Below are 25,305 nucleotides of genomic sequence, written 5' to 3'. Positions count from 1 at the left end.
CCTTTCATAATTACTATTAAAGTCAAGTTCAGTTCGTATATTAATACGTAGCATTTGTTATCTTATTTGATTCAAGCGAAAGATACCTTTGAAACCTTATTCATTTTCGGTGTCAGTGTCCAGGCCTGAGTTACTGGACGGTGACGAATCCTCCATAATTCGAATGAGCTCATTCCACAGCTCCCGGAATGAATCCAGCTCTATTTGAGGCTGAATGAACCGCAATAACTCGGTGAGACACCGCTCTTGTGTGTTCATCGATTCATTTTGGTATCCAATGGTATCTTTTTGATGCTTGATTGTTTGATCCAAGATTGCGTTATTAGATTCAATCAATTCCACATAACGATTTTGCGTTTCGGCAAAGTTGGTTTCCTCTAAGATGATTTTCGCTTGCAGCTCAATGGTATCATGTTGATTTGCCATGACGTGAGCCTGCTCTTTCATAACACTGAGGTGATTGTCAATCATGAGTTGCTGTTGCTTTATAGTACTGTCTTGAGTCAGTATTCGCCGTCTCCAAGTCAAAATGGCTTTTTGGTACTTTCTGAGAATTTGAGATTGAAGTGTCACAATGACAATGATTAATGATCCAACAATCACCATCATAAAAGTTTCAAATGGATTCAATTTCAAGCCATCCAGATATGGAGTAAACATGAACGCAATTTTCCACACAAGACAAGAGACTTGTTCTGAATTAGCCGATGGGAACACGAGGTTAATATGGCCACCGACCGGAGTAAGACAGCTGAAAATCACGATTGCCAGTCGGGTGTCGGTAAGGTTGAATGATTTCTGATCAGCATGTGCCGAGAACGCCGTGGTATCCTTCGAATTGGTGCTAGTTGCGATGCAACCAGGGAACTGACAGACACGGAAAACCCACACTAAAAGAACAAACATCAAGACCAACATCGACATTACGACTTTAATCGTGGTGGTCTTGATGGTAATTGCAAGGTAAGTGTGAAGCGCGAAAACCTCACCCCTGACCAACTCTTTGGGAATGCTCGAAATTAACTACTAAGGAATAAAGTTTGATCGAGACGTTCTTCTATACAGAACCACATTTGGATTTGGTAAGTACAAGTCAGTTGTCAATTTTTACGGCGGTGGTTTTTTTTTTTTAAAGTCAAAATTACATTGTTGTCGTTTATAATCGAAATCCAAGTTCACTAGCTGTGACAATGTCACAGTGATATCGGGGGAATGACCGAATTACGAAAGCTTCAACAACTTCGTTTCTTGAATTACACGATCTGACTATCGTGAACTTGCTGGTTGATATTTAGTCATGACCAGACAGTGCATAATCGCAGTCTCCTCATCCATAAGAGGAAACAACAAGAAACAAAAAACGAATCCAGGGGGCAAAAGGTGGAACCCGGTGCCATCAAGTAATAATCAGAGAGCTGAAAGCAAAACTTACTTCTCTAAAATATAAGGGTAAAGAAGTCGCTTTCATTCCTACTTCATGTCGACCCCCTTAAGAACCACTCCTTATTGAAGATGCATCTGTCCCGGTTGCTGAAACCGAAATTGACACCATCTGATCAGCCTGATATCCTGGTTCTCGCTTCTATTTTCCGTTGTAGGCGGCATAGCTACAAAACACTTCTCTGTGTTCAATGATGAAAGGGGCTTGAAATTATGATGGCCGTCTTGGACTACCGGTGTCATAACATTACATTACAGAGGAGGTCTCAATGATTTTAATTACTACTTATGAAATGGTTCTATTTCTCATGATATTCGTGGTTATGCTTTAATCACTGCCGAAAGGGTTAAGCACCCGTACCGTCAAGCAGGGCAACGCCATCCCGATCTCGGCCCGGATCAACACCGGCACCTGGTGCAACTCCTTGATCACCTGGATACACAGGTCGCCTTCCACCTTGGTGATAACGTGTTCCAAGTACGGCTTCACCCCGTCGCCTTTAGGCGGTTCAAGGTTGGGCGCCTTCATCCCGTAGTTCAGCAACTTGTCCTGGACCATCTTGTAGATCACCTGTTGCTGGCGTTCTGACTGGGTCTGCGCCGCCTCCCGGGCCAGCAGCCGGTGCTTGTTCTTGATCAGGTTGCGGTAAGAGAGCGACAGCTTTTCGTCGGGGGGTACGTAAGTGGCAGCATCAACACCGCGTTCCCAGTAAAGCTCGAGAACACGGTCGTTCTTGTCGAACTCAGCTTTAACCAAGGGCAACTGATCCCCATGGACCCGCTTTTCGACGCCGAACTCAGGGATGACCACGTCGAACGCCAGCTCGTAAACCTGGATCACCGTACCCATCACCAACAACTGGCCCAGGGTACCTGAAAGCTCGTTGATGGTTTGCGAAAGGAGTAAGTGGATGGCTTGCTCTTGAGCCTGAGCACCACAGTCTTTCTTGAAGTTGCAGTAATCAGCGATGGCTTTGAGCGAGTCCAAATCGCGCTCCTCATCCTGCTTGTTGAGCACCAACTTAAGCTGGCGATGAACAATAAGGTCAGCGTAGCGGCGCAACGGCGACGTAAAGTGAGTGTAAAGGGGCAAGTTGAGGTAGTAGTGCCCGTAGCCCTCGGGGTCCTGTTTGCCAGCGACGTAGTACTTCGCGCGAGGCATACACTTGTACAACAAGATCTCCACACACTGGCGTTTCACAGGGTCGTCGACGGCAAGAATCAGGTTTTGGAGGGTTGCCAGGTTGGTGGTATCGAGCTTCACTCCTAACAAGTTCAGCGCCTTGCGCAAGAAAGTTTCCATCTTCTGCAAAGTCGGCAACGGGTGGCGGCGCAAGAGGGCCAACTCGCCTAAACCAGCGTGGATCTTAGCGGCAATGGCACCGTTGACCTTGTGGCCAATTTCGGAAATGACGTCGAACGCCAACAGGTCATCAAACACATTAAGCAGGAGGCGGGCGCGCTCGTCGTCCAACTGGTCCAAAAGTGTCAAGTTGGGCTGGTTGCCGAGATGACGGTTCTCAAGCCGTTGGCGTCTAAACTCCTTAGCGATAAGAGCAAACGTCTTAAGGTAGTCACCGGTACCAGCGTTAACACCCTCAGCATCACGACCGTTGAGAATGGCATCGAACACGTCGTAACTCACCGTTTGCTTGGGGACGATGATCAGCTCGTGAATGTACAAGTCCTCGACTTCGAAGTTGGCGGTGTCAATCTCAAACACCACCAGCACCGCCAAGTTCTTCTGGTTGGGCTTGAACAGCACCGCGTCGTTGACGTGGTTCGGGTACACGTGGGTTGTGCGCTGGGGCAAGAACACCAGGTGCGACCGCTTCTTGGCCTTGCGGTCCAAAATGGTATTGGGCTCGACGAAGTGGGAGATGTCGGCGACGTGGAAGCCAAGCTCGATCTTCGTATTCAGCAATCGCTTCACGTGCATGGCGTGGTCGATGAATTGCCCCGTTTGCGAGAACAGAATGATATAATCATGGGCATACTCGACGCGGCGATCGGCGCTAAGCTCGTCGTCCACCGAGGGGAGTTCAAACGTAAAGTCGCCGTCGGCCCCGTACTCGTCGCAGGCAAAGTTGTTGTCGCGCAAGATCAGGTCGATCTCGGTGACGGGGTCCTCGATCTTGCCAAGCTTCGTCACCAACGTACCGAACGGGTGGAGCGACGTGATCGGCCAACGTTTAATCAGGGCAATGAAGAGTTCCAGGGCATACTTTTCGTGGTTTTCAACAAAGTCCTTTGGCGCTTGTTCGGTGGGGATAGCGATAAGGGGCACTTTCTTATCGGTGGGCTTGAACCACACGATCTTCGGCGCTTTAGGGGTTTGCACCAGCGAGTCGCGGCCATTACGCTTATCCCGTGCTGCTTGTGCTGCTTGTGCCGGGCGAAGAAGGCCAAGGGTACCGGCGAAGAGCTGGCCAGGAATACGGTCGACCACCGCCACCACGTGACCAGCGTACAACGGCTTGATGTCGTCGTTAATCTCTTCTTCTTCAACTAACAACAACAGCTGGCCTTCCACTTCAACGTCGTCGTTCTTTTTCAAGGTAGGTCTTTGCTTCAACGAACCCCGACGGCCTAATGTAGAAGCGCCGCTAGAGTCGGTGGCGTTGTCGTCTTCAATCACTTGCAGCAGCGTTTCCTCGCGGGTCATGGTGGTGGTATCGTTGTGGATATCGTCGTTGACCACCCCCAGCTTCGCCTGGGAGAAGTTCTGGTCCTTGCGCCGCTTCTTCTCTTCCTTCTCCTTCTTCAGCTCCCACACTTCATCGACGACAAGCAATTCCACCGCCACCAAGTCGCCTTCAAGCGCCCGGTTACGGTCCTTAGACCCACAGATGAAGATGTCGGCGTCGAGAAGACCGTCGGTCAGCACGTAGGCGTCACTACGGTTCTTCTTGTTCACTCTCAACGTACCGGTGACAAGCCGGCCTTCGTTGATGAGATCAGGAAGCAGCGATTGCGGGAGGTAAGGCGCGAAAAGCAGTTTGCGCCCGTTCTGGTTCTGATTGGGAGGCGTATGCGATTGCTGGTTGGGAACAAACAGGTTCATCAGCAGCATGCTGCTCAGCCCGCCGTACAGCGAGTTACGCAGACGGTGGCCGGGGACAAACTGGGGCGGTTCGAGAGCCAGGTTATTGCGCGAATGGCGTCCAACACCGCCGCCTTGGTGGTGAGGTTGCGGCGGAGCAAGGTCCTGGGCAAGCGCCAGCAGCAGCTGTTGCTGCGCCCGCCAGTTCTGATTGATGTTGGCGTTGTCGAAATTGCGCAGGTTAGTGCGGTAGTGGCTCAGGCGGCGCAGATGGCCGCCACCACTGCTGGGGGCGTGGCCGTGGGCGAAATTGGGAGTGGGAGGCACTAATGACGGCTGTCCTTGATCGGGAGGAAACTTGAACAGCGGTTGAGCTTCAGTAGCGTCAGGAGCATCAGGGGGAAATTTAAACAGCGGCGGGTCCTCGGTGCCCAGAACCCCGCCAATGGGTACTTGCGGCGGCGGCGCGGGAGTATTGCGGTAGTTCTGTACTTTCTGGTTCGCCGCGGCTTTAATCGCTTCATTTAAACCCAAGGAGTGACGGCGAGCGTGGCCGGGACCCAGCAGCAGCCCCGTGCGGCGGTGGCCCCCTTGAGAAGTGACCAGCGAGTTGCGCGAGTGCTGGCCGCGATGGTACTGTTGTGGTGGGGGAGTCAACTCCGAGCCGCTGCCACTACCGCCTGGAGGCGGCGGGTACTGGTACTGCTGGCTCATCTGGTGCTGCTGCAAGATCTGCTTCTGCTGGAGCTGGACCTGTTCGAGCTGGCGCTGCAAGTTGTACTGCTCGACCATCAACGTGGTGAGCTCCAGCGGCAGCCGGCGGTGGGCAATGTGTAAGTTTTTCTTGTTGGTGCCGCCTGGGGGTCCTCCTGGCAGCACCGCCGGGAGGTTGGGCAATGGCGTTCTGTCGTCTTTGCCACTCATGGCAGGCGGATGCGGGGTGGGCGTGGGGGGTTTGCAAAGGGGTAGTGAGCGAAAGTGACCGAGTCAAGTAGGTTGGTTTGGTAAGGGGGGGTATAATGGCACAACGGCGGCTCGGTCAGTCAGTCAGGGAGGGGGGGCAAAGTTCGCCAGGTGGTGAGGTGGAAGGATACGGGTGGGTGGAAAAATGAGAGCCTTGGAAAAAACCTGCCAGGTAATGCGAAAAGTCGACAGCAAAGACGGGGTGGAGAATTGAGATAGAAAGTGGGGAATATAAGTGAATTGAGTGGAGAAATGAAATCAGCGGGTCTGGTTTATTAAGGTTGGATTGACAATGGGAGTGATTGCGTCGATGCTGAGTAATTGACGAGGGTATGAGTGTGGGTGTGTATTCGTGCGCTTTCGATACCTTGTCGTCGAGGGGCGATAACCTTTATGGTTGCGCAGCCCTGGCCTTCTTCATTAATATATTCCGTCCACCAGGCAACGCCCATTAGTCGGTGACCCCAGCTTATAATCTGTACAATCATGACAATGACGATGGTACATTTATTGTCGCTTCAGTTGCATGACGTTGGGGCCCTCAATGGTCCTATCTAGCTGCCTTTTCTCACTCTAGTTCTTTGTGAGCGATCGCACTCAGTGGGCCTCGACCCCGATCTATAAAAAGCAACCTCATCCCGGAGCTCTCAAGTTGGTTACCCGCCAAGGCAACCATCACGGACTCGGCAGCCAAGCATCCGTTCCCCTCGAATCGGTCAACCACACTGAATAATTGATGATTCCGGTTGAAGCTACGGTAACTACGAGCTGGGAGGGGTGCTTTCTTTGGCCTTGGCCTCACATCGTGCAGCAGGGGTGCTGACGGCTAGCTTCATGTCGCAGACTCTCGGCTACGCACTCGCACGGGGTCGCCCGCAATTATCAGTGCGACATTGGGTGGGATGAGGCCACCTGGCATCAGGTTGTGGTGTGACTTCCATTGGCATTGTATTCACTCAATGGTATCAATTGTTTGATTAGATGGATTTGTTCATTTGGTACAGGGTGGTGAAGCCGGTGATTGGTCGACCTCATTTCCAGTTCTCTTGAAAGACTACGAATAGTGGACCAATAAATGGGAAATATACGAGTATTATTGTCGTCACTGAATTATTCGACTTGGCGCAGATTTTGTTCGCTTGTTTCGTTATGAATGGGGTCTTATTTAGACGAATGAGATTGTCGTTGAAAGAATTCAACGCTAATGTCATTTCTCAGACTGAACTTAGTACTACAAAGAAACTGTCAGATTCTCGCTTTGCAAAGTTTCAAATGTCTATTCAATGTGCATTCTAAACAAGAGGTACACTCACTAGCAATTCAAGCGATTGTGGACAATGGGCTTCATTTTCCAAAAAGTAACTCATCACCATGATTCGCCTGAATTCAAAGTTCTGAATTGAACTCAAACTGACATCAATGTGACAAACCCCAAACTGAATTGTCTCCAATAGCACTTAGTATGGTGAATTGTTTTCGACCATTACATGGAAGACCGTTTGGACTATCGTTACTCAACTACTACGTCGTTTAGACTACGGAGATGATTTGCTGATGTTGACTTGTATATGTCCCGTGATGATTTGTTTATATACGATGATAGTAATTAAGTTGTGTTTGGGTCAACCAACATGGTCCGGTGTCGTACGCAGACTTTCATTCGAATAACGAAAATTAGCCGTGGAGGGGTACCCCGTTGTAATACCTAATTGATAAGTGTAGCAGCTGTCGTTGATCGCGTACCTGGCATTAGGTCTCAAAGGTGACGGTGTCACATTCACCACTAGCAAGGTCAATCACCACTACCTCACCAGTGTGCTTGAACAGCGGTACCAGCACCAACAACTCGCCGTGATCACCCTTCGCAGTCTCAAATTGGCGCTGATTACCCACCATATATATGTGAGGAGCCATCTGCGAATCATTAATGACAAACGGGTCGTGGTCAACGTAAGGGTAACAGTAGAGAGTGTCAGGAGCAGTAGGAGCAATGTTTTGCCACTTTAAGGTTGCCGCCATCACCGAGGTGGTCTTACCGAGCTTTTCAGCATCGTCAGGGGCCACATACTTTTGGATGTCGTTGATGGTCTGACCAGCAGTCAAAAGCATTGTACGTTGACCTAATTGAAGGTATTGAGGGTTTGTGAGCCGTGTGAGCCCTGCCAGCGCCCGGGCTTTGGCAAACACACTGGGATGGAGCGGTTGTTGAGGCATGCAAATTTCTGCCGGGTCCAGCGGGCCGGGCATCACCATCACCGGCACCAGCGTCACCAATTGAGCCACCCACCGGTCAAATTTAGCGATATTGGTCGGGTCAAATCGCAGAATGTTTTTGGTGCCGTAGTTATTTGTCAGCACAAAGTCGTCGGTAGCCTCTATCGGCTTTTCCGCCACCAGATTTCCCAATATAATGATCAGAGTAATCTTGGCAGCATCATTGACATCACCAAGATCACCCATAACGTATTGTTTGAGTAATTCTAGGCGTAAATCACTGGCGACATCTCCACCTTCAACCAATGCTCCCAGCATCACCAACACTTTACCCTGAGTAGCTTCCAGGTCATTTATCAGCGGTGGAAGTATCGGATCAGGGTGGACCACGTCCAATATTTCGAACACCCCCGCATTCACTTCCACCCCCAAAATACCCACTGTACACCCGGTAACCAAAAGATTTTCAGCAAAAAATTTGTCGCCGTGAAGCACCACTCGCCCAGACTCATCCTCAATCATCACTGCCCCCCGAACTTCGGGATCGGTATACGTCAGCGGCTCCTGAGGCAAAACGTCATCCACCCCATGTTCGACGTCTTTAAAAATATTAAGCTTGTTTTTCAACTCACAGAAGATCGTACCCACCACCCAGCACACTTGCCCCGCTCGTATATCGAGAATTTTATCCTGGCGGACGATCTTTTGCCCCTTGTATTGGTCTGACGACACGTCCTTGGTGCCGTCCCCCCACTTGGCCATAGCGGCTTTCATCACCCGAGGCTTGAGCTTTTGGTAGCGGTAGCCATAGAGAGAGAAGTATTGATGGTTGTAGTTGCGGCCAGCGTCGGGGAGCTGGTACTGAGGCGATACCGTAACCTCGGTGGTGGTGCGGTCCATATATATGGGGCAGACGCGATGACGCGTCGCTGATATCAGGGAAAGACGAAACAAGGCCCAAGATCGAAAAGACTAGAATTTACTTATAAGAAAGCGATACATGGTGTTTGTGATGTTTTTTAATGATAAGTAAAAACAATTGAACTTTCAATCCCTTGAGTTGTTGTCGAAATCCATCAATGTCTATCACTGACGATTTACCTCTTATATCATTCACACACACACACAGAATACTTAGCGGAACCTTAGTGTCACTGATTGATTACTTTTATTTCGTATTTTTAATTATAAGTCTATGATTGTCTAGGAAAATGAGGTGGGCACTACTTGGAAAGGTCACTACCAGCTTGCGATTCTTCACGTGGTTGTCTAGGTCGATGGGAATGCTTTCTACGGGAACCAGACTTTTTGTGACGAGCGGGAGGGGCATTACGATCAGGAATGGAGCTTTCGGAACCATTGTTTGTGTTGTTGACTGAAGACTCTGACCCCTCCTCAAGAGTATTGGCCCATTGCACGTACTCTTGAGATAACATCAATGCCACCTCCGGATGCTCTTCGACAGTGGTGGGTTTGATCGTGAGATTCTCTCCGTCTTTCACTAGGACAAAGTGTTCGGGGACATCGTCATTACCACAGGCAAGAATTTCTGTCAGTAAGCGAAGCCACTGAATCAAATATGCTAGGAGACGGTTCATGTACTTCCGCAGGCATGCCCGGGTTAACTTACCTCGTCGTTGAGGGGCCTTTTCGAGGGCATCAACCGTCACCACATCTAGCAAATGATGAGACTGTGGGTCACGATGGCCCACCACTAATGTACTCACACCACCAAGATAGCACTGAATTCTCGCTTTGGTGATTCGTTTGCGATCCAATGATACCCACAGCTTCAATTCGAGATAGTTGTTGAGCACCGAATAGGCATCAAACTTATTGAACTCTAACAGCTTGCACGCGTCAGCCTCGGAACTGCTGAGAACTCTGACTGTTTTACCATCAATCGTTATCTGGTGCATCACCATTGAGTTGTACTTTGTGGCATTGGTGGTTGGCGGCACAAATTGCCGCTCTGTCATTATCTGTTCGAAGTTGTACCCTGCCATAGTCCCTGGAGACCGACTTATGCATGTCTTCTTGTATAACTCAACGTGTAATCGACCTTTGAATCTCGTCAAGATTACTTTTGAGCCACTATCGATCCCTTGAAGACCAAAACCATGGCACATGAGCTGAACCATGGTATGGCGGGAAAAGATAACGTCAGCATCAAGTTTGCGGTTGTTCTCCACTTCCCATAACCGTATAGCTTCGAGTTTTGATCCTCCCGGAGGTCGGGCCGTTTTAGGAACAAACTCGTACCTTCGCCACCCTCGACTCAAATCAAACTTTTTCAAGTAATTGACTGGCCGATTCAAAAATACTTTGGCTTCGCTTCGATCAAGGGCAACGTGGTCACCAACATTAACCGAGTAATGTAAATGTTCCCATGGCGGCGTTCTCTGGAGGTTACGCCAGTTGTCCAAAGCCGATACCCATTCAGGGGAGCGAAGCTCGCTCAAATTCAAAGCAGCAGCCTTACTTGCTCTCTCTAGACGGTCCTGAATCGAAATCTGAGGAGGTGTTGGCTGTGGTGGAGGCACTTGAACTTCATCAACCGAGGGAGCATCGGGTTCAAGCAGAAGCTTTTCGAGAGCATCTTCAACTGGGAACGTTGTCATATGAAACTCTCTGCGGAATACCCAAGCCCTTTGGGATTTGGCTGATAAATACGGTGGGCGACAAAACCACCTGATGTTGATTAAATAGACCTTAGTAGTGGGCAGCGCAAGGCCATCTCATAATCCATTGAGATGAGATAGGTCACGTGGGAAATAAGAAATAGTGAAGCCCTCTAACATTGTTCTTATTTCTTCAAAATAAGATTCCACAAAATGTTTAATTAATGGATTTTATTGTTCAAAACACAAGCCCGATATCATGTTTGTTTTTACTTGTCTCGCGTGGCACTCCCAGTCGCGTCCTAGAAGATACGCGTCTTACTCATAGGTTCATACTACGCCGATAATCTACTTGGTCCAGCTTCCCGATGATGAATACAAGGTCGAGTTAACCAATTACTACAACTTTCATAATCTTAATGCGTTTATCAGTGATCGATCTATAATTGGAGATCACTACTATATGAGATGTCCATACCGTCGTTGATCATGTGGATGCGAACACTACGTCCGCGAGCATCGTCAGGCACGTCGAGTACGGTTCTCACTTTACCCAATTTACCTGCCATGGATGGCAGCGCCCGTTTGAGGGCAAGCAACTCGCGGTTGTCGGCGTCGGTCATAATCACAAACCACAGCTCCCGTTGCTGTTTAGGGAACAGCGGCGTGTACACTTTGAACTCCAGATTCAACGGCGGGTTGTGGTGGGCCAAAGTCACCTCGATTTCGTCGTCCTCAACCAAATTAACTTTGAACTTGCCCACAGGTAAATGGCGGCAAATCCGAACAAACTCCTTGGTCTTCGTGGAGTGGAGACGAGAAGCAAGTTTATAGAGGTCATCGGCAGACTTCCATCCCAATTTCTCAAGTGAAAGACCATGGTAGGCCTTATCATCTAACGGTACCGGGTTTAAACCAGGAAGCGCCAGTACAGGGTGTTCATCGTACCATATGCGTTGCTTCAAACAAACCATCACCAGCACCAATGTTTTGACCGCAGCGAAGTAGCCGTACTCGGCAGCAGCATCAATGTACGCCTGGAGAATACGCAACGCCTGGTCGAGCACCGACACCGTATCCTGAGCGTAGTCGGCAATGGGGAGCTCCACCCGCAGCATGTATGCCTGGACAAGCAAGTACGCCTTGACGTGGGGGTCCCACACAAACTCCTTGTCGAGGTCTTCCTGGGGATACCGCATCGCCCGCAGCATCTCCATATTGATCAATTCCTCGCCGTGACGCGTGGCAAGCTCGTCGTATTCTGCGGCCAACGCCAAGAGCTGAAGCGATTGTGCAAACAGGAGTTCTGGCGTCACCCGGTCGACCACGAGTCTCATGGTGCGGTGACTCAAATAGTAGTACGACGAAATATGAAGCAAGGGCGTAGCGACGAGCCTACCCTTTTCGCCATACACGACACACTTCAGCTGTTCCAACCGAGATAAGGTACTGTCAATAAGCTCGGTCAAGTACTTCAGCACCAGCTCCACCAGAGTATCGTCAATGCCGTAATAGGTGGGGTTGTTATGGGCCCGGCGGTACAAGAACGTCCACGTTAAGAACTCCATCGCCTGGGCCCGAGTCTCAATCGTGCCCGCGGCAATCTCGGCCCCCAAGTGGTCGTCAAGCACCTTGTGAAGCGACAGTTCTACTGGGAACCCCACGTTCAAGAAGTGTTTATAGAACAGCTTCTTCCGTTGCTGAGTGAACACAATCGCCGTACCCAGAGTATCGTAGGCGGGTCTCCCGGCTCTCCCCATCATCTGGAGAATATCCGTCAAGTCCATATCCCGGTACCCTTCGATTTTCGCGTCGAAGAACTGAGTACCTTTAATCACCACTAAGTGGGCAGGCAAATTCACCCCCCACGCCAACGTCAGCGTCGCAATCAAGATTTGGATCTTACCCTGTTCAAAAAGGGTATGGGCAATCTTTCTATCGGACTCAACCAACCCGGCATGGTGCAACCCCATACCGAATTGAAGCGAAAGCTTAAGCGTTTCGTCCAGGACGCGACTAACAACTTCAGCAAGCTCGTCGTCGTCCATGTGGAGGAAGCGACGCGGGTTCAGCTCACTACCACACATGTGGATGAGGTCTAAAGCCGTCAACCGCGTTTGCCGTCTCAGTGCCACGAACACCAATACTGGTTTCGTAGGCAGGTGCTGCTTGATCGCCATAAAGCACGGTTTGTTCATGGTCTTCATGAGCGGACAGAACGCCAAGTTATCGGCAAAACCGTCGATGTACATCTGCAATGGCACTGGCCGCACACTCAGAGGGAAGTTGAATAAACCTTGTTTCACGCCAAGCCACCCAGCCATGTCCATCGCGTTCAGCACTGCTGTCGACATCCCTAATAATCTGATCGGTTTGGCGGTCTTCTTGGCGACATAGTTCATTCTCAGCACGATCATCTCGAGGATGGGCCCCCGGTCCAGTGCCAACAAGTGGATTTCGTCCATGATCACCAACAGGACCTGCTGGACAAACTTACGTGTTTGCCAGTTACGCGAGATCCCGTCGAACTTTTCTGGGGTGGTGATGATAATGTCAGCGTTTCTGATCTCAGCCAGCGACGGAAGCGAGTCACCGGTGAGTTCCACCACCCGCCGATTAAGCCGCTTACGCCAATCATCAACTCTTTCCCGCACCAACGCCTTCATCGGCGCAATGTACACCACCTTCAGCCCCGGGAACTGCTTAAACGCGTGCCATATCGCCAATTCGGCCACCACTGTTTTACCTGAACCAGTAGGAGAACCAACAAACACTGAATCGTTAGTGTGGTATAAGCTGTGGAACACCATTGTTTGCATCGGGTTGAAATAGCGGAACTTCGGCAGGTAAATCTCCTCAATCTCTGGGTCGTGAAGTGCCGTCACTGGCAACGGCTGGAGTCTCAAGAGATTGGTGCGCACAGTATCGTTGCACGGACGAATCAAGTGTTGGAACAGCACTGGGAGCACCGTTTCCAGACCCAACCAGGCGTCACTGACGGCTCTCACCACCACTTGGCCCGGTAACGGGTCACTCAAGGGGATCATGAACTCGAGCTCGTGCGGGGCCCGGATCAGTTTGCGACTAATAATCAATTTATCCACATGAAGGATCTCCCTCAGATTGTCGGTGACCTCGACGGTTATCCAGAAATACTGGGCGTGGCCGTGGTAGCGCTCGTCCCACACGAAGTCCGGGTGTACTTTCACTTGCACTCTCATCACCTGAGCGGTAACAGGGAATATCTCGGCTTCAAGGGTGAGATACGGGAACTTGTCCATCAACTTATCGATGGTCATCCCCACCTTATGGTTGTGCACCAAGTCCCCGATCTCAGGCCCGTCCATATCTCGCAACATCTCCATCAGCGGCTGTTTGTGTCTGAGCTGTTTGAGCACCAGCTCCGGCAAATCAAACTGAGCTAAAGGATGGTCGAACCACCAGAGACGACGGTCGATCAGCTGGCAGAGGGCAAGCATAATCAGCATGAGCTGACCCCAACGACGGTTCATGGCAATGAGGAAAAGAGCCCGACAGATACGAGCAGCGTTTTGGGCGACGTAGTTACAATCCAGGATAAGGGCACTGTGCTTCAACCCTGCTTGAGAAATGTAGGCCTGAAGTAAAGTATTAGTTTTCCCCGCTGGCAGTTCCAAGTCGCCACCAATTTGGCAGGGAGCATCGCGTTCTTGTACCTGTTTAAGCTCAGACTTCTCGTCTTCGCGGAACTTGATCCCGTCAAACTCCGCCAGCATCGAGATCATCGCCAACACGTCGGCCTCGGTAGCTCTGGGGCTCATCATCGTCGTAAACACTTCCACTGAGTTGTTAAGCAAGTAGAAATCCAGGGCAATCCGACCCAAATCTTTCAGTGTAAACAGCTCCAGCTCTTCGTCGAACACAATCATTTGTAATTGGTGGAGACGTCGAGCGGTATCGACAATGAGCTGGCGCCGTTTCATTGTAAGGAGTGGGTCATTTTCCACCTCCTTCCAGTCAACCCCATACGAGAATGGGTTTTGCCGCATTCTCACCATCATATAGGTATAACCAAGCCATCTTACCCCTTCGTCCACATTAGTGACTGAGCCAAGGGCAATTTCCGCATTCAAGTTGTCGACAAGCTTAGCCATAAGTTTCAGCTCAATCGGATGTTGTTGAGTGATTAACGAGACGTAGTGGTCGAGACGGTCGCTGGTGGTGCACAAAATACCCGTACCCACCAGTTCGTATTGGGGTCTACCGGCACGCCCAAAGATCTGGATGACATCGGAAATACCCAAGTCAACAAATCCACCCTGTTTGGCATCGTATACTTGTGTACCCTTGACGATAACAACGGCAGCAGGTAAATTAACCCCCCACGCAAGCGTGGCGGTACAGCAGAGCACTTTAATGGCACCAGCAGCAAACATTTTCTCGGTTAAATTACGATCAGACCGCAACATCCCTGCGTGGTGAATCCCGAACCCCAGCGGGAAGAGCTCACGCACGTCCTTGGAGCGGTTTTTACCCGCCACCTCGCGCTTGAACCGTTCATACTCAGGCAGCTCCGAACAGTCAAACATATCGCTTTCGCCGTGGTCACGGGCCATGCCGATATAGTTACGCGCCAGTTTGACGGTGTCGCCTCGAGAGTGCACAAACACCATCACCTGGAGCCCTTGGGCCACGTAGTGGGCAAGCTTATCGTACAGTACTCGGTCGATATTCTCACGAGCAGTTTTCAGACCCGCTTTACCTCGTACCCCAATTAATTGTTGAGCTAACGGCACCGGGCGGAACAGCTGGTCAAAGTAGAACATCCCCACTTGCCTATTAACCCCCAAAAAGTCGGCAACGTCCATATAGTTGGGCAATGTCGCCGAAAGCCCCACTACTCGAATCATCAGCTGGGTGGCTTCCACTTGGCGAAGGGTACGGGCAACTAACGTTTCAATGACGGAACCACGGTCTTCATGAAGTAAATGCACTTCATCAATGATCAAAAGTTTCACTTTAGCCACGAGCTCGGTGTCGCCGTTAGCCTTACGCGTGACCACGTCCCACTTTTCTGGGGTGGTGACGATGATCTGGGTATCCATGATTTCGCGTTTGGTCAACTGCATATCCCCTGTAAGCTCCCTAACCTTGATGCCGAGCCAGGCAAGCTTTTTCAGATACTTTTCCACGATTTCCGCGGCAAGTGCCTTTAAGGGAGCCACGTAGACAATCTTAAACTCGTCAATGGCAATGTCAAACGTCACTTCGTCGTCTTCGTCAACAGTTTCGGTGATAAACTGGTGAATGCAATGGAGAATGGTGAGCATGGCCACGTCAGTCTTACCCGCACCGGTGGGAGCACACACAAGCATGTTTTCGTTGGTATCGTAGGCCACAGGGTATACTAACGTCTGCATTTTATTGAGGGTTTTGTAACCCTTGAAAGTGCCCCTACACAACCAATCAAGCGACGAAAGCTTTATAAGCTGGTGGTCTTTGATCCACACGTTATCCTGAGCTTCAGGTGCAGGGATGTCAAGCTCTTCATGCGTAGGGTACAGTGCTCGCGTAGTACCCGCTGGAAGGGCAACTCGTTTTCCCGTAATCGCCTGAATATTGCCCACTTCGTGCTTTTTAAACACGTGGGGGTATTTGGATGTAGTGGATTTAGGTGCCAACGGTTGGTTCTGGGTGCGGCGGTAGTTTTCCTCTAGCATCGCCACCCGTTCCTCCGCCGTCATGATTTTGACCCCCGTCTCCTGCGATATTTCCTGCTTGTTTTTGATGATATCAGCAATCAATTCAAATTCCTCAAACCCCAAGATGTCAAAGAGACTCAGCTGGAGCTCTTCGTCCGGCGGGTTGCCCGCAAGCGCCAGCTTTACCATGTTGAATACCTCGTCGGGCAGCTGGTCTCTAGACGCCGAAATCACGGCACACCGGCTGCGAATCGCCTCCACTGACAGCTCCAGTGCTTGTTGAGGCTTGGCCAGTGGTTTATCCACAATTCGGTCCAACTGGGTGCGGTCAAGGGGCCCCACTCTGGCAAGCACTTTGTCGACGGGGGTGATGGCGATGGGATCGGTGTCGACTTTCGGTGGGTGTTCGGGAAGGGTGACATGGAGCCGCTGCATCGCTTGCAAGAGCGGCTCCATGGCATTCATATACAGCTTGGTCAGCGTCGCCGTGTACAGCGACGACCCCATGATGACTCAGGCGCAATAGTGGGGTGCGAAGTGAGATGGCTCGGGTGAAGGGCGGACCCAGGTGAAGGAAATTGTACTTTACATCGATAGAAGGAGATTCTGAGGAAACCTGAAGCCATTGTATGCTTATAGAAGATTACAATTGAGTTGTGGAGGTCGGTTTGATTTGGTAGTGGTGGCAACCTTAGTGCGCACACAAGTGGCTAGTGCCATTCATAGCGATTAAATATATTCAAGTTCAGAGTGTTTAATGTGATTGGGTTGCTTTAGACAGTTTATTGTGTTTTGAGTATAAGTCTTGTGAATTAGCATCTTTCAATAAGTTGGTAGAAATTTCTATAAATTTGCTTGATAATTGTGAATTCCCGTTGATTGCGTCAATATTATAGAAAGCTAGCTTCATGGCTGTACAATCGACAATCATATTATTAAACAAACCTCAACCGATTGATGGTATAAGCCGCCAGTAAAAAACTACGATCGAACGATTCTTTGCCTTCGAGAAGTAAATGGCTTCGTAAATTTATTATTATTACTATTAGCGTTGTAAACTGGTTGGCTGAACGAGAAATGTGAGACTATCCCCTTGCAATATTCAGAAACAAACTTCATCGCCACCTCGATTGATGGCAACATAGTTTCCCTATGGAGATTTAGTGGATGAAAGGCGCGTTCATTGTAGTACCATGAGGATAACAGGAGGATGGACGACTTAATGTTGAAGAAGCCAGAGGAAAGTAAAGTGAAATGTGTGAGAAGCCAATACTAAGTAGATCTTTCAATCCGGCTAGACGAGCGCGATGTTTATATGATCCTCGTCAAAATCATCTTCGTCAAAATCAGAACCTTAATCATCGCCCACCAAATTGAAAAGTTCGTGTCTAGTTGCAGATTTGTACTCTAACACTCTCGGATAAGGGCGCTTCTTTAGGCTCCAACTCCGATCCCCAATGATCAATTGTTCGACGGAGGATGGTATTGGAAAGCCAAGCTGATAACAATAGATTCCACTAAAAATTCTCAACGACCTGAGCGCATTGCACCCACGTAATTCAGGTACAACTAAATCTGCAAAGTAGGCTGGGTTATTCAAATTCTTCACAAACTGCTCAAGCATAGACCGGGGTGGTTGTCTCAAACTCAATGTTATATTCTGAACCATGGACGGTACTTGATTAACTTCACGACCATGCAACTCCTGACATTTGATGCCATGGAGGCTTTGATACCAGGACTTACACTCAACAACTCTTGCTGTGATATCCGTCTCAAATGGGATTTCGCAATCTCCAAGATACACCCGGTCAGCCGTGAATTTCAACTCTTCTGCTTTGAAATGTTGCAATCGAACTGATTTCATATAGGGAGGAGATTAATTTGCTTTTAAACATTTTCAGGCATCCCAAATCCTACTAAAACCATTACTATTATAAACATAAAAGATCAGAAATGCTTGCTAAAAATAGTAGGATTGATATTTTTGCATCTATGGATAATTAATGCCCATCTCTTGTAGCATCCCAGACATTCTTTAGTTTCAAAATCGCAACAGGTTCCGTAGTCTAGTTGGTTATGGCGCATCCTTAACACGGATGAGGTCCCCGGATCGAGCCCGGGCGGAATCACTTTTTTGAACTTCTCCTCTTATCTTTTTAACAGAGACCGAACCCAAATAATCATGATTGAGATCCAATACTTATACATCTCTTTCATTATAAGTGATACTCTAGTCTAATTTCAGAGTGTATGTTCTTATTTTTTGTGGGGGTTGGTTGTCTGGCCGTAGGTGGATAAGGTGTGCGCGATGCTCATCGCGAAAATCAATCACTCAGCATGGCGAAGAAGAGTAAGGCTGCTGGCAAGAAGAGAGCCCACAGAGAGATTGAGGAGGTCGAAGACACCTCCGCCGCCACTCAGGAGATGGTGGACGAGCTTGACGACCAGTTCTCCGAAGTGGCCGAGATGTTGGGCGAAAACATCGCTGATCCCGAACAAGATGAAGATGACGACGCCAACGAGCCCGAGGTCGAGGAAACCGATAAGTTGGACGACAAATTGAAGCCTCAGGCGAAACAAGACGCTAACGTCACCACGGAGAAGTTCTCGGAGTTGGGGCTCTCGCAACCCACCTTGAAGGCCATCGAAGGGATGGGGTTCACCCTGATGACCGCGGTCCAGGCCAAGACTATTCCTCCGTTATTAGCCGGTAGAGACGTGTTGGGTGCCGCCAAGACCGGGTCGGGGAAGACGCTTGCTTTCCTCATCCCCGCCATCGAAATGTTGCACTCGCTTCGGTTCAAGCCGCGTAACGGTACCGGGGTGATTGTGGTGCTGCCCACGAGAGAACTTGCCCTCCAGATCTTTGGTGTGGCTCGTGAGCTTATGGAACACCACTCCCAATCGTTGGGGATCGTCATTGGCGGTGCTAACCGTCGTCAGGAGGCGGAAAAGTTGGCTAAGGGGGTCAACTTGTTGATTGCGACTCCGGGGAGATTGTTGGACCACTTGCAAAACACTCAAGGGTTTGTGTTCAAGAACTTGAAGGCTTTGGTGATTGACGAAGCCGATCGGATCTTGGAAATCGGGTTCGAGGACGAAATGAAGCAAATCATCAAGATCTTGCCCAACGAAGAGAGACAGCTGATGTTGTTCTCGGCTACTCAAACCACTAAAGTTGAAGACTTGGCGAGAATCTCGTTAAGACCGGGACCGCTTTACATCAACGTGGTGCCGGAAACTGCTGCTCTGACGGCTGATGGGTTGGAACAAGGGTACGTGGTGTGTGACTCCGACAAGCGGTTCCTCCTTCTCTTCACCTTCCTTAAACGCCACCGCAATAAGAAGATCATTGTGTTCTTGTCGCTGTGTAACTGTGTCAAGTACTTTGGTGAACTTTTGAACTATATCGACTTGCCCGTGCTTGACTTGCATGGTAAGCAAAAGCAACAGAAACGGACCAACACCTTCTTTGAATTCTGTAACGCCAAGCTGGGGATCTTGATCTGTACTGATGTCGCTGCCCGGGGGTTGGATATCCCCGCTGTCGACTGGATCATCCAGTTCGACCCTCCTGATGACCCCAGAGACTACATCCACCGTGTCGGTAGAACTGCCAGAGGTACTTCCGGTAAAGGGAAGTCTCTCATGTTCCTCTTACCGCTGGAGCTCGGGTTCTTGCGCTACTTGAAGGCCGCCAACGTGCCGCTTAACGAGTACGAGTTCCCCGCCAACAAGATCGCCAACGTGCAACTGCAGCTCACAAAGTTGATCAAGCTGAATTACTGGTTGCACCAGCTGGCCAAGGACGGCTACCGGTCGTACTTGCAGGCGTACGCCCTGCACCACTTGAAGACGGTGTACCAGATCGACAAGCTTGATTTGGCTAAAGTGGGGAAGCTGTTTGGCTTTGATGTGCCTCCTAAGGTCAACATCACCATTGGTGCCAGCGGCAAGACCGATAAGAAGGCGAAGAAGCAAAAGCGTTGAATAATGGGGTTACATCACACACTGTATATTAGATAATTAGGAATACACTCTCCGGCAGCAAAGTGTAGGTTAAACGAAGACTGAATTAGCTTATGAGGGTATTTATGCCACTTACTATCGGCTAACTAATGCTTTCTTCTATTAAATATGTAATACATTAACATCATGAGTTAGGGAAACGTTTAATGGTCAAGTTCTCACTTGCACTTTCCGACGCTTAAACGCCCGTTGCACTTGACGACGACGGCGCTTACACTCAGCTGTCACCTCACTTCTTTGAGCGTAGAACCAGGCTTCGTAGTCGCCATCACCAGGAAGAGGCTGTTTCGTGCCCAATGACCCGATCTGAGCGTACTGTGATTGCGATGCCATAAACGCCGAGTCGGCGTGACTCCAAAAGAGCCCGTGCTTGGCCTTAGGAGCCACCTCCATCAACACTTCGTCCTGCTTTTCCTTAATTTGCTTGATAAGCTCCTCAGACACCGCGGGAGCGGGCGCTTCTTCGTCCAAATCGTCGTCATCAGCACCAAGAGCAAGGCTGAAACCCGAAGAGGGACCCGAGTTCAAAAGCGTCCGCAAAGACTCAGTGTCATTAGTGTTAGATTGAGCAGTAGGTTGAGTCTCTACCAGCTGGGGCTCGGAAGTAGTAGCAGTCTCTGGTACCACCTCGATATTGTCACCGTCTTCAACGGTCTGAGGTTTGAGCAGAGCGAAATCCAAGTCATCGTCTTCTTCACTGAAATATTGCGGTTGTGCTACCGGTTCCGCGAGCGATTTTGCTTCATTAATGATCTTCATCCCCAGCTCAATATCACCCTCTGCCACCAGCAGCGATACTCCTTCACCAGCCATTTCGTAGTCAAAGTGTTGTACTCGCCTCCGTCCCTTACTGTCGTAAGTGATATCTTCTGCATCGATGCCGTTATCGTCGTCAACCTCCACCGGTTTATCAAAATCAAATGCCCCTAAGAACTTAGCCAAAATTTGCTTGGAGTCATTGGTTTCTTCAGCGATGGCTTCCGTTGACTTAGGTTCAGCTTCAATTTCGCCCACCACCACTGGTTGCCGGGTTACTCGTTCGATAACGTGACCATCACCCAGCTTCCATTCACCCCTTTCGTAGACGTGGGCCAAATCGGTAATGGCACGCCGTTCCACCCCCCAAAGTTTAGTTTTGAAACATTTAAACGTTTTGAGCTCACCGTTAATCAATATTCTGAGGGTTTGTTCACGTAACGCCCGCGGGTTTCTGGCAGTTTTCCGTAATCGACCAAGCACCACTTCGGAATTACCGCCAGTACGACTATATTGTTGATGAAACGGGGCTCGACTCAGTGACCATGCCCCGTAAGACTTGAAACCAACTAATGTCTTGCTGGGAGGAGCATTTTTCGTAGACCCACTGGCGTTGTTAATTGTATGAGGAGACATGTGGTACCCGTAAGCGGTCAGCGAGGGTGCCACTCCAACTAACAGACTTTTAATTGGTTGGGGTACTGGTGTAGTAGCTTCTTCAATCCGTTGAACACGATTATGATTGATGATGGCGGCTTTCACTTGTCTCTGTTTAGCCTCTTTCAAACCATCAGTCGCCGGTACCGGCTTGAAACCAGGCTTGGCCTCGGCCATCAGCATCTTCTTCCCCATAAACACCACCCCATTAAAGGCCTGTCTCAATTTCGTCCATTGCTGGGGAGTTACATCGATATCAACAAAGGCGTAGTAGTGGTCGGCCAACGGCTTACATCGGAGGTCAAGCGGCAGTTGGAGAGTACCATAGTTGGCTAGCCGCTTCTCAAGCTTATCGGGAGTCTCGGCAAGCTTAGGGGAGATGTTCCCGATGTGTACTCGCATGAGTGGGGTATTGTAGGAATTGGCTTCTATCAGGTATAAGGCGCGATGGACCCCGTTCGCGCGCGATGAGCCAAAGGCAACAAGGAGAAGAGAATACAGATAACTACGGGTTCTGGCAAAATAGTACAGTGATGTTTACGTTGAAATTCACGTTGGGTCTATAAAGTCATAACTATTCGTAATTGGTTTCCATTTCGTCGATGTCGGCGAGATCGTTGGGCTCTTTAGGTTCCTGGGCCTCGCTCCACTGGGTGACGTCGTCGATGTAACTGAGGATGGTGGCCACCAGATCGGAGTCTTTGTTGCCTGCTTCCAACGGTAAGAATTGCACCATGCCGAAGTCATCGACTAACTGAGCAATCAGGTTATTGAGCTTAGCAAACTTAGGGTTAAACTCCAGGTCCTGCTTTGCAAGCAACATCGGGTCGGGGTTCAAGAACTGCTTGAGCTTCTTCTTGCCATAGTTATCCTTAATCAAGTCCACCTTGGACAAAATGTTAATGTGGGGCAATTCAAGCAAGATCATCGCCGACATCGCCAGAAGCGCCCCGGAAAAGAACTTCAGCGGATCAACGACAAACGACAGCTCAAGCAAATAAGCAGCACACAAATTGAAGTTAAGCTGTTGCTGTAAATGCTTAGTGATCACGGGAAGCACCGGGATATGAGTGTATAACTCGATCTGCCCCGGACAATCGAAGATGAGGTACTCGTCGTTATAATCGCCAATCTCCTCGTCCAACCAGTCCAAATTGTTCATCAAAAACTCAAAGCAGTACACCAACCCCCCGTTGGGCCCCAAGTCCATCTCTTCCATCACGTCCTGGAGCAGAATGAGGTCGCGGATGTCGACGGTGAACTCGTACTCGAGCGGCTCCGCCGCCGGGTCCAAGTTGACGATGTGGGCCCGGCGCCCCACCAGCTGCATGTGGCGGATGATCAGGTTGCAGAACGTCAGCTTGCCGGCGCCGGCAGGCCCCATAACCATTACCCCCGTGCGCGACATTTACGTATGAGTCGGTGATGAGATGGTGCTGATCCCTAGGAGTCTCGCCGCACTTATAATTGCCCCCCCGCGCCGAGATGAGTAAGCTGACAAAAGCGATGCATCCACAGTATATTCGTGAAGACCTGTAAACTGAATCTGGAAACTTATGTTGATTCTAATCGTTGGTGATTGAGTTAAATCTCTTCCCCTCAATCATTGGCATCATTGAATTTAGGACCATTTTGTTGGCCCATCGTAAGCGGGGTACTGGACAAGAGTTACTAAACCAACATGTCTACCATTACTGGAAACGAAATAATTACATGTAATGAATTGTCAGTGTAGGATAGCGGTTTCATATTATGATGTCAAATGATTCAGTCAAGAGAAGTTGATTTGGTAAAGTTCGAATCACTCGTAAAATTGGACCGTCCTAACACTACTTGCAAGCTGCTTTTTGTTGAGAATCATTTAAATTTTATTGAAGGGTACCATCATCTTAGACGTTAATCGATACATAAATGATGTATATCTTTATTAAATATGCAGCTATCTATCCGAGGGGTAATATCTACCCAAACAAGTCATCAATGTCGTTATCTTCGTCGAGTTCAATGTCGTCGTCATCGTCTCCGTTGGCGGCGGGAGTCTCACCGTCGTCACCATTGTCACCGTCGTCGCCATCTTCGGCATCGTCGCCATCTTCGGCATCGTCATCGCCGTCGTCGTCATCTTCTTCATCGTCGCCATCAGCGTCAACCCCCGCGGTGGCCACTCCTGCCGCCGCCGCTGCTGCTGCTGCCAGCGCCAGAGCCCCTTGTTGTGAAGTGGGGTCCAGTTTCCTTTGTTCTTCAAGCAATTTAGCCAAAGCCCGCTTCTTTTGATCAAGCAGCTGCCGCAACGAGTTGTACGACGTCTGGAACTTCATCCGCATCATCCGCAGAGACGCCAGGTCAAGGTGGCGTTTATTGGACTCGACGGCCTTCTCCAAGTCAGCGATCTCCTCATTCAACATCTTGAGATGCTGGTCGTCGTCGTCGTCCTCATCATCGTCATCATCACTATCGTCATCGTCCTCAGGCTCGTCGGGTTCTTCCGCCGCATCCTCTTCACCATCATCTTCATCGCCTTCTTCTCGCTCAATGGCAATGCCACCAAACAAGTCATCGCCGACACTGCCATCCAACACTTTATTAAGTTCTTCTTCCAAGTTGACGCCTTCAAACTCATCAAGATCATCAGCAAATGGCGGCGCGGGAGTACCAGCAGCCAGCGGGGTACCCAGTAGTTGCCCCCCGTTGCCCCAGGCACGAGGAGTATTTGACAGCGATAACCCGGTAGGAGTACCAATAACCCCTGGAGTACCGGGAGCTCCCGCATTCATCTTCTTGGGGTCGACGATCTCAAACGCCAGCTCCTCAGCATCCTCGTCTCGTTTGATAAGTTCATTGACGCGAGCATCCACCAGGTCCATCACCCGGTGATTAAGCTTACGCGGTCTAAACCGACGGAACACGTCTTCAAACGGCGGTAGAAGCCCATCACGCCACACGTAACGGTTCTCCTTGAACTCTTTATTCTGCGCCATCTTGTATAACGGGTGGTGGTACAATTTCTCTTGCGGCACTTCGAAATCTTTATCCTTACGAAGCTTTTCCGGGTCCACTTTTTTAATCACCAAAAGCATCTGTGATATATCCAATGTTTTAAAGATATTCTTGCGATCAGTGGTTTTGAAAACCTCAGTCACTGTCGGTAAGTCAATCACCCGCGCCAGGTATAATGTCCCGTTGACATTTACCACTGCTTTATCCTTCGAGATCCATTTAATATTGAGCCCCGTATAGTCGCCCAGCTCACAAGCTGAGTGGACGAAGTCAAGATTGGTATCGTCGAGAAATCGTATCATCATCCCCTGTTCAATTAAAGGGTCGTCTTCGATGTCGGGCGCCTCTGAGTCGTAGCCTTCACCAGGAACACGGGTGGGCTTAATCCGTACTCGCGGTACTGACCGAGCGGGCTTCACATCCACCAGCTTCTTTGAGTTCTTCGCTCCGAGCGAGAGCTTGATCTTTTTCGGTGTTTTCACGTCTTCAGGTTCAGGCTCAGGTTTCGGCGGCTTTATTTTGATCTTGGGGGTGGAACTGCGAGACTTTTGAGTCGGCTCCGGTGACCCTGAGGTCTTTGGAGTCTGAGAGGACCCACTGCCTCCGCTACCGCCGACGCTGAGCTTTAATTTGAGGGCCATTGGCAGGCAGGGTGGTGGCGCGTGTGGTACGGTATAGCTTTACGATAAAAACGATGTGCCCGCGCTACCATGTAGACAATTGAATTGAATTGAGGAATACATTAATTTAACTGTTAGCAGTCCATTGTTTGACGAATAGACTGTATAGTGTTTGGCGATTGAGGAGTTGTTTAAGCGGAATACGATTGTGATATTCAATTTTGACAAGCAGCAGTGTCAGTCTGCTAAAGTAAACGCTATGCTTCATAAATACTGAGAGC

General features: G+C 49.6%; 9 protein-coding genes across 9 annotated transcripts; 1 reads left to right on the top strand and 8 right to left on the bottom strand. All coding sequences in view use genetic code 12, as the record gives it.

Annotated features, from left to right (window-relative positions):
- Nucleotides 1–96: 96 nt before the first annotated feature.
- Nucleotides 97–924, bottom strand: DIURU_000104 (uncharacterized protein; the record flags this gene model as incomplete). Its single annotated transcript, XM_034153540.1, has 1 exon — nucleotides 97–924. The coding sequence occupies one exon, from the start codon at nucleotides 922–924 to the stop codon at nucleotides 97–99; it is 828 nt and encodes a 275-aa protein (XP_034015049.1).
- An 844-nt stretch (nucleotides 925–1,768) lies between these two features.
- Nucleotides 1,769–5,407, bottom strand: SSD1 (mRNA-binding translational repressor; the record flags this gene model as incomplete). Its single annotated transcript, XM_034153529.1, has 1 exon — nucleotides 1,769–5,407. The coding sequence occupies one exon, from the start codon at nucleotides 5,405–5,407 to the stop codon at nucleotides 1,769–1,771; it is 3,639 nt and encodes a 1,212-aa protein (XP_034015048.1).
- Nucleotides 5,408–7,195: 1,788 nt separating this feature from the next.
- HYS2 (DNA-directed DNA polymerase delta subunit) lies at nucleotides 7,196–8,560 on the bottom strand (the record flags this gene model as incomplete). The annotated part of the gene is made up of 1 exon (XM_034153518.1): nucleotides 7,196–8,560. One exon carries the CDS (start codon nucleotides 8,558–8,560, stop codon nucleotides 7,196–7,198), a length of 1,365 nt encoding a protein of 454 aa, XP_034015047.1.
- Nucleotides 8,561–8,883: 323 nt separating this feature from the next.
- DIURU_000101 (uncharacterized protein) lies at nucleotides 8,884–10,281 on the bottom strand (the record flags this gene model as incomplete). Its single annotated transcript, XM_034153507.1, has 1 exon — nucleotides 8,884–10,281. The coding sequence occupies one exon, from the start codon at nucleotides 10,279–10,281 to the stop codon at nucleotides 8,884–8,886; it is 1,398 nt and encodes a 465-aa protein (XP_034015046.1).
- Nucleotides 10,282–10,721: 440 nt separating this feature from the next.
- Nucleotides 10,722–16,469, bottom strand: DIURU_000100 (putative RNA helicase; the record flags this gene model as incomplete). The annotated part of the gene is made up of 1 exon (XM_034153496.1): nucleotides 10,722–16,469. The coding sequence occupies one exon, from the start codon at nucleotides 16,467–16,469 to the stop codon at nucleotides 10,722–10,724; it is 5,748 nt and encodes a 1,915-aa protein (XP_034015045.1).
- A 1,833-nt stretch (nucleotides 16,470–18,302) lies between these two features.
- HAS1 (ATP-dependent RNA helicase) lies at nucleotides 18,303–19,955 on the top strand (the record flags this gene model as incomplete). Its single annotated transcript, XM_034159298.1, has 1 exon — nucleotides 18,303–19,955. The coding sequence occupies one exon, from the start codon at nucleotides 18,303–18,305 to the stop codon at nucleotides 19,953–19,955; it is 1,653 nt and encodes a 550-aa protein (XP_034015044.1).
- A 189-nt stretch (nucleotides 19,956–20,144) lies between these two features.
- Nucleotides 20,145–21,809, bottom strand: NOP8 (Nop8p; the record flags this gene model as incomplete). The annotated part of the gene is made up of 1 exon (XM_034159287.1): nucleotides 20,145–21,809. The coding sequence occupies one exon, from the start codon at nucleotides 21,807–21,809 to the stop codon at nucleotides 20,145–20,147; it is 1,665 nt and encodes a 554-aa protein (XP_034015043.1).
- A 172-nt stretch (nucleotides 21,810–21,981) lies between these two features.
- Nucleotides 21,982–22,737, bottom strand: DIURU_000097 (putative signal sequence-binding GTPase; the record flags this gene model as incomplete). Its single annotated transcript, XM_034159276.1, has 1 exon — nucleotides 21,982–22,737. One exon carries the CDS (start codon nucleotides 22,735–22,737, stop codon nucleotides 21,982–21,984), a length of 756 nt encoding a protein of 251 aa, XP_034015042.1.
- Nucleotides 22,738–23,368: 631 nt separating this feature from the next.
- DIURU_000096 (TATA-binding protein-associated factor TAF7) lies at nucleotides 23,369–25,045 on the bottom strand (the record flags this gene model as incomplete). Its single annotated transcript, XM_034159265.1, has 1 exon — nucleotides 23,369–25,045. One exon carries the CDS (start codon nucleotides 25,043–25,045, stop codon nucleotides 23,369–23,371), a length of 1,677 nt encoding a protein of 558 aa, XP_034015041.1.
- Nucleotides 25,046–25,305: the final 260 nt, after the last annotated feature.

This window comes from Diutina rugosa, assembly GCF_008704595.1.
Source record: "Diutina rugosa strain CBS 613 chromosome Unknown scaffold15_size221551, whole genome shotgun sequence".
Taxonomy (NCBI): domain Eukaryota; kingdom Fungi; phylum Ascomycota; class Pichiomycetes; order Serinales; family Debaryomycetaceae; genus Diutina; species Diutina rugosa.
This window is presented reverse-complemented; position numbering and strand designations above follow the sequence as displayed.